Here is a 13,828-nt window from a genome sequence, read left to right as displayed (position 1 = left end):
ACAAATAAATGTCACATTTGTTTAGAGCGACTACAAGTCAAGCTGCAATACCAAACAGGACCACAAAGAGATGCCAATAGACCACTATAACAGTCGCCTTAACTTGACTGTAAATAAATACATATGGATCCATCCAGAATTATTAAACCGAGCAAAACACAAATTAAAAAAAGCAAATAAAAACATTGTGAATTTGTTGAATGTGGCGATCTGAAGGCAGCTCAACATGAGCAGTGAACAGATCCTCTGTCAGAGTGAGTGCTGATGCTCATATGTACAGTATATAAACACTACTGACAGCAGCAAATTCCTATAAAAACACACATCTTCAGCAAGTGTCCATTTTAAAACACTTACCAGACATTTGACCAAAGCAATCAGAGCGCGCACATGCACGGTTTGTTTATTTGCACACTAATAATAACGGACTCACGCATGTCAAATAATGTACAACTCCTGCATGTCACTGTAATAGTCTTTCCTTCCATTACAATCATCCATCAAAACTTTACTGAAAAGATACTGGTTGGCTTTATTCACACCATACAGGCAAGTCCTGACTTCAGCATAAAGATAATTAATAGAGGTATTTGTTCCCTCCAATCGTTGCATAAGTTAAGTTTGCTTATGATGAAGAAAGCACATTTGTGCTAATCCTCCTGGAACTCATTTGCTGCATCCGAAATATCATACTTCCCTACTGTGTAGTAGCCAAAAAACAGTACGTGAGGAGAGTAGTATGTCCGAATTGATAGCATTGTTGACAAAGTAACCGGATGACCTATTTCTGCCCGGATTCTGAAGTGTGCATTCAATGGACACTTTATTATCCCATGATGCCACAGGAGAGGATTAATGAATGGTAGTGAAGAGACGCAACTGACACTGGTCGGTCATATGACAACATGGCGGATGTAGTGCGTACAAATTTCATTCATACTACCCATATTCATACTATATAGAACATACGTTTTTGACTGTGGTGAAGTAAATTCAAGTTCAAATGTAGTACCTACTCAGACAGTATGCGATTTCGGATGCAACGATAGAGATTGCATTGCAGTGCCGGCAGTTCGAGAAAAAAAAAAAAAAAACGTTTGTATGGAAGTCTTTGAGAACACTCATGTGATTTTCGGCCACAGTGAAATCGCCTAAAAATTGGCGTACTCCACATAATGTGACTTGATGCTGATTGGACAATATATCCAGAGGCAGAACAAACAGTTACAGTTAGTGTAATACTGTGGTTGAATGTAATAGAAAAAAATCCCTTTCACACTTCAGTGCTTTGGTGGTGCGCGTCGCCTTATTGCCCAATTGAAGAAACGCCCCCTGTTCAACCTCGTACCTTTCATGACCTCGAGAAAATGCGGGATAAAAAAAAATGTATGGATTATGGCCAAAGATTACTCAAATTTGAATTTCAGTTAGTAATGGATCATTTACTGTACACTGACTGTTCTCTCTCAGGTCCTCTTCCTGATGGTTGGGAGCAAGCTATTACCTCAGAAGGAGAGATCTACTATATCAATCACAAGAACAAAACCACCTCTTGGCTGGACCCACGACTTGACCCGCGTTACGGTGAGCTTAAAGTCACAAAAGTTCATAGTAATAAAAATAATATCACAATAAATTACTTTTGATTGGACTTTGGTCTCTTAGCATAACATTGTTGCCACCATTTAAAAAAATAATAATAATGAATAAGCCACCCGAGTAGTGATACACTAAAATTTTCATCTGAAACAGCAAATCAGTTTCATTGATGGAAACCGTTAACGCTTCAATGATGCATTATAAACATTGGTAGTGTGGATAAGCTAACAACAATTAAATACGTCTGCATGAGAGTAGAAGTATGTAAAAAATAATAATAATGATTTCTGCTGAAGTATCAAGAGGCGGCTCGTTGTTGAAGAACTTTAATACGACTGGTTTATCACCTGTGAACAAATACCCTAAACTGAGTACCGAGTTCAGTCCCCAAATTGAAATACATTTATTTTAAATTTTTGGTTCTTGGCTCAATGAGGACTTTAAAAGTTTGGTGTTTCTGTTAAAAATGAATTTCGGTTCATCACTGTACCTAAGACCCATTATTGCAGAGGTCTCATTGTTAAGGGCCTGTTATGCACTCAAAGTCCCGGTTCCACTGTGGTAAAACAACTGTGACTGTCTCTTATTGCTTTATTATCATGCTGATTACAATCGAGTGTAGATGGCTATTCTCTGCGCTATGTGTGAGTGTGTATGTGTTTTTGTGGCACACTATTCAGACTGTATTCCTGCTTCCTGTGACTCATACCGAGGTTAGCCAAAACTGCTCCACACTCAGGACTCTGCTATGTGATCCCTGTGCTCACACACACTCACAAACTAGCTCAAACTGCATCTGATTATGCCGTTCCCTAAACCCCTTGTTCTGATATGCATCGATAATCCATATGCAGAGACAATGAAACTCACCTAAGCTGTGGAATTGTCACGTTAAACGTATAATCTGTTTTTTTTGCTGTCAAGATAAATGGTTCACCGAAAGGTTGTCAGACTGAAATGGTTGTCCTTTTTCTACCCCTTTCAGTCCCTCTCTTTAATCTCTTTCTATGAGCACATAAGGCTCACAAAGAGATGAAGGCTTCTTCTTGTGTCACTTTGAGTTACTCACGCTTGAGGTGCTTTCCCTTCATCCCAAAGGAGTTTTCCCTAGGGACACTATCTCCTTCATGTATGAACAGGCATGTTTTGCCTCATTTTTTACAAACATTCAGCTACAAAACAGGTCTCCATACACCTAACACGCAAGTGGTAAACAGTCTATCAATGGCTGGGTCAGGCAGGAGGGATAGGGAGAGAGAAAGAACGAAAGACAAAAAGGGTAGTGGTGGGGGTCTGCTCTGGTGGGTGAAGCCCTTTGAAGATTTATAAGTGTTCAGCCGACAAGGCTGGTGGGCCCCTGAATTACAGACGTAATGTGAGGGGGAGAACTGCAAAAGGGGTAGACACAGTTAACTCATTCCTTGCCGGCAGATTGAGACTGTTGGGGCGTTCCCATGTGGTTTTTGCTTATGCCGGCATTTTATTATGACCTTTGTGTTTGTGTTTTTATCCCTCAGTTCCTGTCACTGAGGTCAATGAACCGCAGACATCTGAAGGAACTTTTTCTCACTAACTTCAGAATCACTTCTATAAGTTAAAAGAACTTTAAATACTCCTTGCACCCGTCGAAACCCAAACAAATGATTAAATGTGTTGCTAACCTGACATGTTGTCCCATCTGGGTCTCCGCTCACCTATTGGAGACACATAGGTAATTTGAGCAGGAAACAGAATAGGACTGTACTCCTTTAACAGAGAACTGAAGTCTGGCCATTCTCTCTTTCTGTCCCACCCTGCGTGAGGCCCAGCGCAGGCAGAACTGTTCTCAGCTGCACATCTAGACGGACTTGAGTCGGTGCCAGGCCTCTCGATGCTGCAGCTCTGCTCTTAATCTGTTCCAGACCTTTTCAGTCAAAGAGACCCAATGTGAGAGAGAGACAGAGAAAGAGGAAGGGGGCAGGCGGAGGCAGGGCCACAGAGGGGGAAGGGAAGAGGGAAAAGAAATGGAGGAATAGGAGAAAAAGGAAGAAAGTCCACAGGATATACTTGTGCCTCTTTGTGGCAAACAGGGCATAAGGCCTGGTCTGAGACTTTATGATGTATTTCGCACTTCATCTGGCCCTTAGACTCCACAAACTCCCATCTTTTTTTGTTGTGGTGTAGTTTTTGAGTACAAAGGCCAACTGGAACCCTCAGTTATCTGCCATGTGCTGCAGGCTGCTTGGATTATCGTGGTACTACAGTGCAGGAGTTGGCACCTTGTTGGCAAGTGCAGAGTGATGTCATGCTCTTGTGAAGCCCTCATCTTTTCCAGAGCTTTGAGCTGACACACAGACTCATGAGCGATAGCATAAACACTTCACGACTCCCAAGGCGCTCGCCTTATTGGGAAACAGGGTGATGAATGTGACATCAGTGGTTTACATTCAAAGGTGACCGAGTTTATCAGTGCATTCGCAGAGTTTGTTTAATTAAATGTTAGTGGTGCTTCCCCTTACAGTTCCCACTGCTAAGGTTGTGTTGCTGGGGTGTTCATGTGCTGCTAGTCGGGTGCTAGCATGTTTTGGGTGGTTGCTTACTAGCCCAAGTCCAAATAGGCCGCTCCTTACATATGGCATTAACATTCATTCATATCTGGATTTTTTTTTTTTTTCATCAGATTTTTCATGTACACCTTTTGTTGAATTCATACCATTCCACAATGACAGTACGATCAGAGCTGTGTGCTACTGTGTAAACACTATTAACAGCAAAATCAATGTGTAATTTGAGTAATCAAAATCACAAAATCAAAAACAGTCGTTATGCAAATGCATTATTAATAAACATTAGTTTTTGCGTGACATTTGATAGTTGACTCTGTGCTGAATGCAAAAAACTATTGTCTTTCATTTATTTTTAGATTATTCTTGCATTATTAAGGAAGTAACAATAGTCAGTTATAAGATTTATTTACCAGAACTGCTGTAATCGCTGACATTAAGTGTTTCTGCATGACATTGCCGTGAGCAGGTGGTGCAAGTTGGACCTCTCAGAAAATTTAGAGTTAAATTAGGAGTTCTAAAGGGGAGTGAATGGTTTTTATAAAAAGGATTTAATTCCGACATGGCGTGAACACAGATTTTGTTCAAATGTTCCTTTTAGTGTGATCAAAGTATTCTTTTTGGTGAGAGAAAGGAGATTTCAAGTGTAATCTAGTGAAATAATTGGATAAATGATCAGATATTTGTGGTTAAATCAGGTTTGCGTATTGGAAGAACTCTGTGTCTATAAAGCACTTTAATGACAGTTTGACTGGCCATTATTTGCTAGATTATTTGTATTACCTGAGTAGCTTAGTGTGGATAACGGAAACACATTTGCATTTCTCACTGCAGTAATCACTAATAATAACTGTGAAAGTCTCCAAGTCTTAATGTATACATATACCACCTGCTGTTTCAAATTGTTAACTGATACGGCTTCCATCTCGCTTTCAACTGGTTTACTACCACATGCTAGTCACAGCTGAGTTTCTTTTTGTGGCCTGCTGAGGTTTTTGTTTGATAGGATATAGAGAGCCTTTTCTTCTGGACACAGATTGACTCTCTTTCCCTGTCTCCTCTGCTTTGTGCGCTTATCTCTTAACTGGAAACGCAACTTGAGCACTACTTTTATACAATAAACCTGTTAAATCGACAGCCAGCAAATATTTACAAAGGCTTCAAAGGTCCTGGTGCTACGTTTCCTGACGTTTCCCAACACCACTTCGGTCTCACCTGCGAAGGACGTGGAGCTGCTATTGGCTGGCGCCTTTGTGAGATGTCCTGATAAAGACTGTTATTACTGGATGGTCGTGTTCCAGAACTAGAGTGGAGAAGACGGGCAAACTACGTCAATCCAAGCTTTTATCTCTATCAAGCTCTCTTTTTTTCTTTTATTTTTTGTCCTTCTGGCACGTTTCCTCCTCCTCTTATAGGCTCATAGGAGAACATGTCCATGGCACGAACCTGTAGTTCTGCTGCACTTATGCAACACTGAGTCATTCGGCCACATGGATAAGACTTGTTTGTGTGTTCTTGTCATCTCCGTGCTGTGGTAAGGAGTTTCCCAAGTGAGATGCCCACAGAAACTCCACAGCAGTCAAGTACAGACAAGTCAGGGAAATCCAGATCTGAGAATCAAGAGTTTTTTTGTTGAGTTCACATTCCCAGATGCAACAAATCAGCCTGTAACTGCTCACTCTTGCTCTGAGATCAGCCATTGCTCCACCACCAGAGCCGTCATTCGGCTTCAGTAGACCCCTATCTATGCAAGATAAGAGTCTCTAAAGAGAAACAAGCTCGCAGACACGCACACACCCCCAATAGCTCTCATATACATTCCCACACACTCTTCCACGCCTCGGGCAGTGTGGGGGATGGTGGTTGTAGTGTGTTTGAGGCGTGGTGAATCTCTGATCTGATTCCCATGGTGAGAGGAGAGTGGAGACTCATTCAGGCCTGAGGTAGTGTAAACACACTCTGATTGAATAGAGATGAGGATAAGCGGGGAAGACGGGGCTCCCTCGCGCATGACAACGCCGGCTCCATCACAGCTTTGTTGTCACTGGTGGCCCCAGTGCATAAGTAAACAGCAATTTTCATTGGTCCAATTACTGTAACACCCCACCTCCCATGGTCCAAAACATTTGTTTCTGTGTTTGCGTCTCTGGTAATACGCATTGCTCCATTCACTTGCATTGAAAGGCCTTTTTATACCCTGTATCTTATACGTTGCAAATGCTACTACTCGCTTTAGTTACGGATTTTATGAATGGTTATTTTTGACTGAAGATTGAATTTAAGGTATTTATTTCATTTTTGAAAAATACATTGAAAATGATTTTTCTATTCATTTCAATTAACACAAAATGATTGAAATAATATAGTGTTGTGTTTAAGTATAGAATGTGTATGACTAGCTGAATAAGAAAATCGGAATATTGAAAATTCTATATATATATATATTTATATATATATAGTAAAGACCAAAAGTTTGGAAACATTACTATTTTTAATGTTTTTGAAAGAAGTTTCTTCTGCTCATCAAGCCTGCATTTATTTGATCAAAAATACAGAAAAAACAGTAATATTGTGAAATATTATTACAACTTAAAATAATAGTTTTCTATTTGAATATACTTAAAAAAAAAAAAAAGAATTATTCCTGTGATGCAAAGCTGAATTTTCAGCATCATTACTCCAGCCTTCAGTGTCACATGTAACATCCAGTCTATCACATGATCATTTAGAAACCATTCTAATATTCTGATTTATTATGAGTGTTGGAAACAGTTCTGCTGTCTAATATATTTGATGAATAAACGGTTAAAAAGAACTGCATTTATTCAAAATAAAAACAATATTTATAATAATATATATTCTAATAATATATTTTCTTTGCTATCACTTTTTATCAATTTAACACATCCTTGCTGAATAAAAGTATTGATTTTATAAAAAAAAAAGAAAGAAAGAAAAATTACTGACCCCAGATTACTGACCAGTAGTGTATATTGTTATTACAAAATATTTATATTTTAAAAACATAGCTTCTTTTTTTTTTACTTTTTATTCATCAAAGTATCCTAAAAAAGTATCACATGTTCTGAAAAAATATTAAGCAGCAGAACTGTTTCCAACTTTGATAATGAATCCTCATATTAGAATGATTTCTAAAGGATCATGTGATAATGATCCTAAAAATTCAGCTTTCATCACAGAAATAAATGATAATTTAAGGTATATTACATTTAAAAACAATTATTTAAAATTGTAATAATATATCACAATATTACATTTTTTCTGTATTTTTGATCAAATAAATGCAGGCTTGATGAGCAGAAGAAACTTCTTTCAAAAACATTAAAAATAGTAATGTTTCCAAACTTTTGGTCTTTACTGTATGTATATATATATATATATATATATATATATATATATATATATATATATATATATATATGTATATGTATGTATGTATGTTATGTATGTATGTATGTATGTTGTTATAGGTCTGACAACATGAATGTATATCAGAATATATAGAGTCTAAATCTATATATACAAATAAGTGTGTGTGTGTGTGTGTGTGTGTGTGTGTGTGTGTGTGTGTGTGTACTAAATCTATAGATGCAATATATAAATTCAAATCTCTCTCTATATATGTATACACACACACATTCACAGTTTTGGAAATTGTAAATATGTAGATGTAAATCGAAATATGTAGTTATTCATGCATACACATACAAATGATATATACAATTCTGTATGCTTCTAAACACTGCATTCTAGTAGTGCTTATATACACAATATAGTAACACCATAATGCCATGACAGATATTATATTTTATTTAAATGTGTGGGACTATAATTTCTGGTGTGAGAATATTTGTTTTAAAATGTAATCTATATAAAATGATTAATTAATGTTTACATTTTATCATCAGAACGAATGAAACATCCAAATGTAATTAATATTGTGTCCTCAGCTATGAACCCACAGCGAATTTCCCAGAGTGCTCCAGTGAAGCAAGGCTCCCAGTTGCCCTCCAGCCCGCAGAGCGGAGTGCTGGCTGGAAACAACCAGATCAGACTGCAGCAGATCCAGATGGAGAAAGAGAGACTGAGGATCAAACAAGAGCTCCTTCGCCAGAGACCCCAGGTCAGACACACACCTGTCAGAACATTCTGTCCTCACACAGTCTTCTTCTGCAGAAATGGCCCAGATCTTGTTTGTGTTGTTTATTTTTGTTTGTAATACCGTGTCGTCTAACTGTACAGGTTGTTCTGAAAGATCATTGGCACAAGGTCTGGTCCACCTTGCAGCTCAGTCATGCATCTGACAAACATAGAAAGCAACTTGTCAAACTTTGTTTCCCATTACATATTGTGTAGATTGGGTAAATCTGAAGTGGAGATATTTGTTGTGTATGTTTTTGTGAGCTGCAAGATGAGGGGGCAGATGGGGAGGTGGAGGAGGTTTTGCTCAGCTGCCCCTGCTTTGGAATGTAAACACTGTGTTGACTCAGTGCTGCAGACCCCCCTGCTGGAAAACTAAATAAACCGAGATCTTCAGGGATGATCTTACCGGCTCTAGCTCACTTAAAAGACCAATAAAGATAGGCCTTCAAATACACTTTAAGGCATTGATGTGGTGGCTGGAAATCCTGTAATGAATCACTCATGTTTTTTAAAATTAAAGTCATCATAAAATTGCATTCACAGCCTATTTTAATATTATTACATATTTCCTACTAAAAACATATTCATCAACATAAAATGTAGTGCAAGGCTTGGCACAAAATTTGGCTAAGAACTAAATGAAAAAAAAAAACATTTGAAGGATTCTAACATTAACTAAAAAAAATTCTTTGTCAGAATGCTTTGTGATCGTTTACAATTTTATAAGCCACCTGCATTGATATTTCATATCATTATTTAAATGATTCCAGTTAACACGCCTAACTCTGGCAGCTCAAAAATATTAAAACTAATATAAAAACACTAAATTAATGTAAAACTCAACTCAAATAAACAGATCAAAATGAACTGTAATAACTACTAAAAATAAAATACAGTGAATAAAAACTACATTTAAAGATGTCAGTCAAAACAGAAGGGCATTTCTTTCTTTTAAATTATGTGATTAAATGATTCATTTGCATCAAGATGACTAAAGTGCTTTAGGAAAGTCAATGTTGACTTGAGGAGACTTTTCTGTGGTGATGGCCTGTTGAGTTGTCCTTTAGTCAGCAAAAGTTGTGACCATATTTAAGTTTCTATTATTCATAGGAAGTCTGTAATATAAAAAAAAACTAAGATCTGACCCTTCTGCCATACCCTAAATGATGTGCAATAAACCCACACTTTTGCGTGAGTCTGTGCAAACCAGCAGTTTGAGCTGAGGCAGTAAAATAATCAAGGATGTTGACACACAATCTTGCACAATCCATTGACAAATGATAACCAGATTTGTAACTCATGACTTGGATGGGAAAGGCTTTCGTTTTACTCAAGAGGGTGATACAGGAAAATGAGTAAATCTCGCAGGTCAAGTCACTCACTGTTTTCATATACGTGTACATAGTTTGAAAATAAAACCAGAATAGTTTGTTCCGTCCTTTTGTCTTCAGTAGAAAAAAATGTACCCGCTCGTATCTCTCTACTTGGAGTAATTCCAAAGAAAACCATTAATTTCGTCATGCGTTAAGTTTCCGTTCCTGGAACCCAGTCTGCTCACTTTCTGAATTTCACACTTTGACACATATTCCTTCAGGAGCTCGCCCTGAGAAACCAGCTGCCGAACAGCATGGAGCAAGATGGAGGCACTCAAAACCCTGTGTCCTCACCCGGGATGGGACAAGATGCCCGTAACATGACCACCAACAGCTCTGACCCGTTCTTGAACAGGTAAGACCCATCAAACTGCAAAAGTGCAGGACTGCAGTATTACAAGAAAAACTCACTTTTGCATTTGCACATGGTAGTAGTTTTCAGTTAAAAGACACAGAAGGACAATAGACCTTCCCACAAAGGATGTTTGGCTGCATTGTGTGTGTGTGTGTGTGTGTGTGTGTGTGTGTGTGTGTGTGTGTGTGTGTGTGTGTTTGTGTGTGTGTGTGTGTGTGTGTGTGTGTGTGTGTGTGTGTGTGTGTGTGTTTTATAACACTCATTGGTGACCCCTGCTGAAGAAGCTGTTGAAAGCAAGTCAGGATTAAGCTGAGAATTGCTTGCAGAAAATTGCGCCCTCCATTGGCGGTCAAGCACATATATATCTCTCCTCCTACATGAGGGCAGATAAGGGATTGATGTGAATAGCAAAGCGACCCGTGAGAACATGTGGTCTGGGTCTTAGACAAGGCCCCCCCCCCTCCCACCTCTGCTACGCTCACAAAGAGCTCATTCATCCAGCAACTCTCATGCACTGAAGCCACATTTCATTCTCTTAATTAGAAGAAACTTGCTGTATTTTCCTTCACTGTAGCATGTCCTCTGTCCTCTTTAGTTGAGCACTATATACTGAACTATTTATAGAGAGCTTTTCTCAGACCACCAGCAAAACAACACCTTTTACAATGACTCTCAAAGGCAGTTCATAGCAGGCCTATGACTGCAAAATTAGCAGATGAATTTTTATTTTACTCAAGATTCTTTTTTTTTTTTACTTTGGAGTAACACAAATGGAAATTTACGTAGCCCCTCTGGTCCCACTTTGTCAAAAAAAATCTCGTGGCCTCAAGATAGTAACTCGTGGCCCACAAGATGTTATGCTCTTTTTGCTAACTTTTTCCTGGTCATCGTTGCTGGATTTCAGTGCTTTGCACCATTATATTCTTAGCTTTTTTTGAGTTTGGATTGTGGTCAAAAATAAATAATCAAGTGTGTGTTCACCTAATGCCACAGTATATTATTATATCTTTTTTTTCTAATATTATTCATTTAGTTGTATGTTTGTCAAATATGAAAAACATGAAAAGGTATATTCACAGTATAAAACTGTTCAAATGTTTGGGGTGGAGAATTTATATATATATATACTCACCAAAGTGTCATTTATTTGATCAAAAATCAGTATATAAATGTAAAAAATAATGAAAAAGTCTTTAAAAAGTATTTTTTTAGTGTAAATTTTCAGCAGGCATTACTTCAGTTTTCAGTGTCACATGATCCTTCAGAAATCATTCTAATATGCTGATTTGATGCTCAAAAAACATTTCTGATTATTATCGGTTTTGAAAACAGTTGTGATACTTAATATTTTCAAGCAAATCTTTTTTTCCCCCAAGATTCTTTGATGGATATGAAGTTTTTTTTAAATAAAAATATTTTTTGTAACATTTAAAATGATCTTATCAATGCCTCTTTTAAACAATTGAATGCGCCCTTGCTTAATAAAAGCATTAATTTCTTTAAAAAAAAAATCTTGCTGATCCCAAACTTTTGAATTTGTTACATAGCTACACGCTTTAGATTTGACTAAGCAGTTGTGGCCTGATGTTTTTCTGTGCAGTGGGACATATCACTCCAGAGACGAGAGCACAGACAGTGGCCTGAGCATGAGCAGCTACAGCGTCCCCCGCACTCCAGACGACTTCCTCAACAGTGTGGACGAGATGGAGACAGGTACGCCACAACCCAAATACTCCAAATGTAACCACACATTGATAACAGCACATTTGTAAACAAACTGTCTCGCTCTCAGGTGATACCCTCGTCCCCAGCTCCATGGCAACACAGCCCAGCCGCTTCCCCGACTACCTAGACGCGATCCCGGGCACAGATGTGGACCTGGGCACCCTGGAGGGAGAGAGCATGGCGGTGGAGGGCGAGGAACTGATGCCCAGCCTGCAGGAAGCCCTGAGCTCTGACATCCTCAACGACATGGAGACTGTACTGGCGGCTACCAAGATCGACAAGGAGAACTTTCTAACCTGGCTTTAGAGCACCTGGATCCAGCACTACGCCTTCTCGTCCAACATGCTGAACTGCTTTCTAATCCAGTCTGTGAAGGATGTGTAGATGCTCTGAGTTGAGAAAAGAAAAGACATTACCTACTTGACAGTTTTTTTTTGTTTTGTTTCGTTTTCCTTATCTTCTATTCACTACGTTTGGCCGAATGGGTTTTAAAAGCTGAGGTATTTTAACCTTTGGACCTTTTGTGCTTCTTTTTTTTTTCATGTCTGCATCCTCAAGGCTGGCCCATGAACAGACAAGTATTCACAAGTACCCGAATCTCTTTCACGGCTGTACTGACAGCCCATCAGCGTGCAAGTATGCGAATGTGAAGTTGTGTGCACGAAGTGTCGTTTCTCCCCTCATGAAAACTCCTCTCTGGGTTCCCCAAGAGAGAGAAATAAAGACAGACGAACCTCTAAATCAACCTTCTGCAACTTCCTGTGGCTGCAGATCCCATCTCAGAACATCCTTGATCTCAGCTCGCCTATTTTTTTTTACTCCCAGTAATGAGCCTGAGAAACCAAAAAGTGATGAGGAGGTCGTCTGTACGTGTTTTCTGATAGGATTGTGATTGAAAGGTCTAAATCGTAAGGCTTTGGTTAATTAAATACTGCTGCTTGGCTGTGCCAGCATATCACACTAGAAACTGTAGAATCAAGTGCCTTCAGACAAAAAAAATGAAACACGATCCTGTCGTTTTCACACTAGAGATCATAGATCAAATTTGACGTTTGCTTTTACTTACCTGCTTCATTAATCAAAGTATATTTCTTTCAAAGGTTTTATAAACAGACAAAAAAATATTATGTTGGGAATTAGGGTTTGATTATTTTTCTCTCTCTCTCTTTAAAGAACCCTAGCCTCTTTATGTGTTAGTTTTATTTAAACCTGATTTTGTTTCTTTAGGGTTATGGCATTCATGTGTGATCAAAGAACAAATCGGAACTGTTTTTGCTTTCATGTATACAGAACAACTATTCTAAGAGCTGCCTTACAGTAACTGATTCACAAAGAACGCTAACTAGATGGACGCTACATCATGATCAATCTGTGGGAGGGATCGTTTGGTTTTATTACCGATATCTATTTTTATCTTACGATTTTAGTGTCTCAGTTGATATGTTGTTGCTTAATTGCATACTTCAGTGCAAATCTCTTTTTTTTCATCCAAAAGCAAAGAACTAAAACTTTGATCAGTACATCTCTGATATGAGCTCCAGTAGAGTCTGAGCCAGTTGGGTTGATGTTTGGTGCCGAGGTGGATATGGGGAAGGAAAAGGAAGGTTCTGATACGTTTAGATGGGTAGATGAGCATGTCTTGAGGGTTAGTGCTTTAGATTAGCTGTTAGCTTGGATTTGAATCTGGTAACTATCAGTTATAGTTTCTGTCAGGATTTCTTTGAGGCTTCCAAAGACTTTTTATTGTTGTTGTTGTTGTTAGTAATGATTCTTTTAATGGATGACAAAAAAAAGAATTCATCATACTTTTATGTACACGTAAGATATAAGCTAATGAGAAAATGTGTAATTGATTGGTGAGAAGATCTCTAATGAAGCAAGATTTGACAAGTCCTCTTATGCTGGTTCTGATGGCAGTCCTGAAGACACAGTAGGAAGGTTACATAGGTTTACATTATTTCACTAGAGTAGAACACTACAGGGATTTGCCCATTACAGATTTGCTGCAGATGCTTTGCATTCAGTAGTAATTCAGTCATATGTATATTTCCTCTTGTTTACAATATGGT

General features: G+C 38.4%; 1 protein-coding gene across 2 annotated transcripts in view; it reads left to right on the top strand.

Annotated features, from left to right (window-relative positions):
• yap1 (Yes1 associated transcriptional regulator) overlaps positions 1–12,869 on the top strand; it is a 33,230-nt gene extending 20,361 nt beyond the window's left edge. The window contains exons 4-8 of one of the 2 annotated variants that reach the window (XM_059564862.1): positions 1,471–1,584; positions 8,114–8,286; positions 9,901–10,034; positions 11,635–11,747; positions 11,827–12,869. In XM_059564862.1, the coding sequence (XP_059420845.1) occupies positions 1,471–1,584; positions 8,114–8,286; positions 9,901–10,034; positions 11,635–11,747; positions 11,827–12,065 (773 nt within the window). In that variant the 3' untranslated portion in view covers positions 12,066–12,869. The remainder of the gene's footprint in view (positions 1–1,470; positions 1,585–8,113; positions 8,287–9,900; positions 10,035–11,634; positions 11,748–11,826) is intronic. The other variant, XM_059564863.1, reaches the window with a different exon arrangement.
• The last annotated feature ends 959 nt before the right edge of the window (positions 12,870–13,828 follow it).

This window comes from Carassius carassius, chromosome 13 (genome assembly GCF_963082965.1).
Source record: "Carassius carassius chromosome 13, fCarCar2.1, whole genome shotgun sequence".
Taxonomy (NCBI): domain Eukaryota; kingdom Metazoa; phylum Chordata; class Actinopteri; order Cypriniformes; family Cyprinidae; genus Carassius; species Carassius carassius.
Note: the sequence above shows the minus strand (reverse complement) of the source record. Positions and strands in the feature narration are given on the sequence as shown.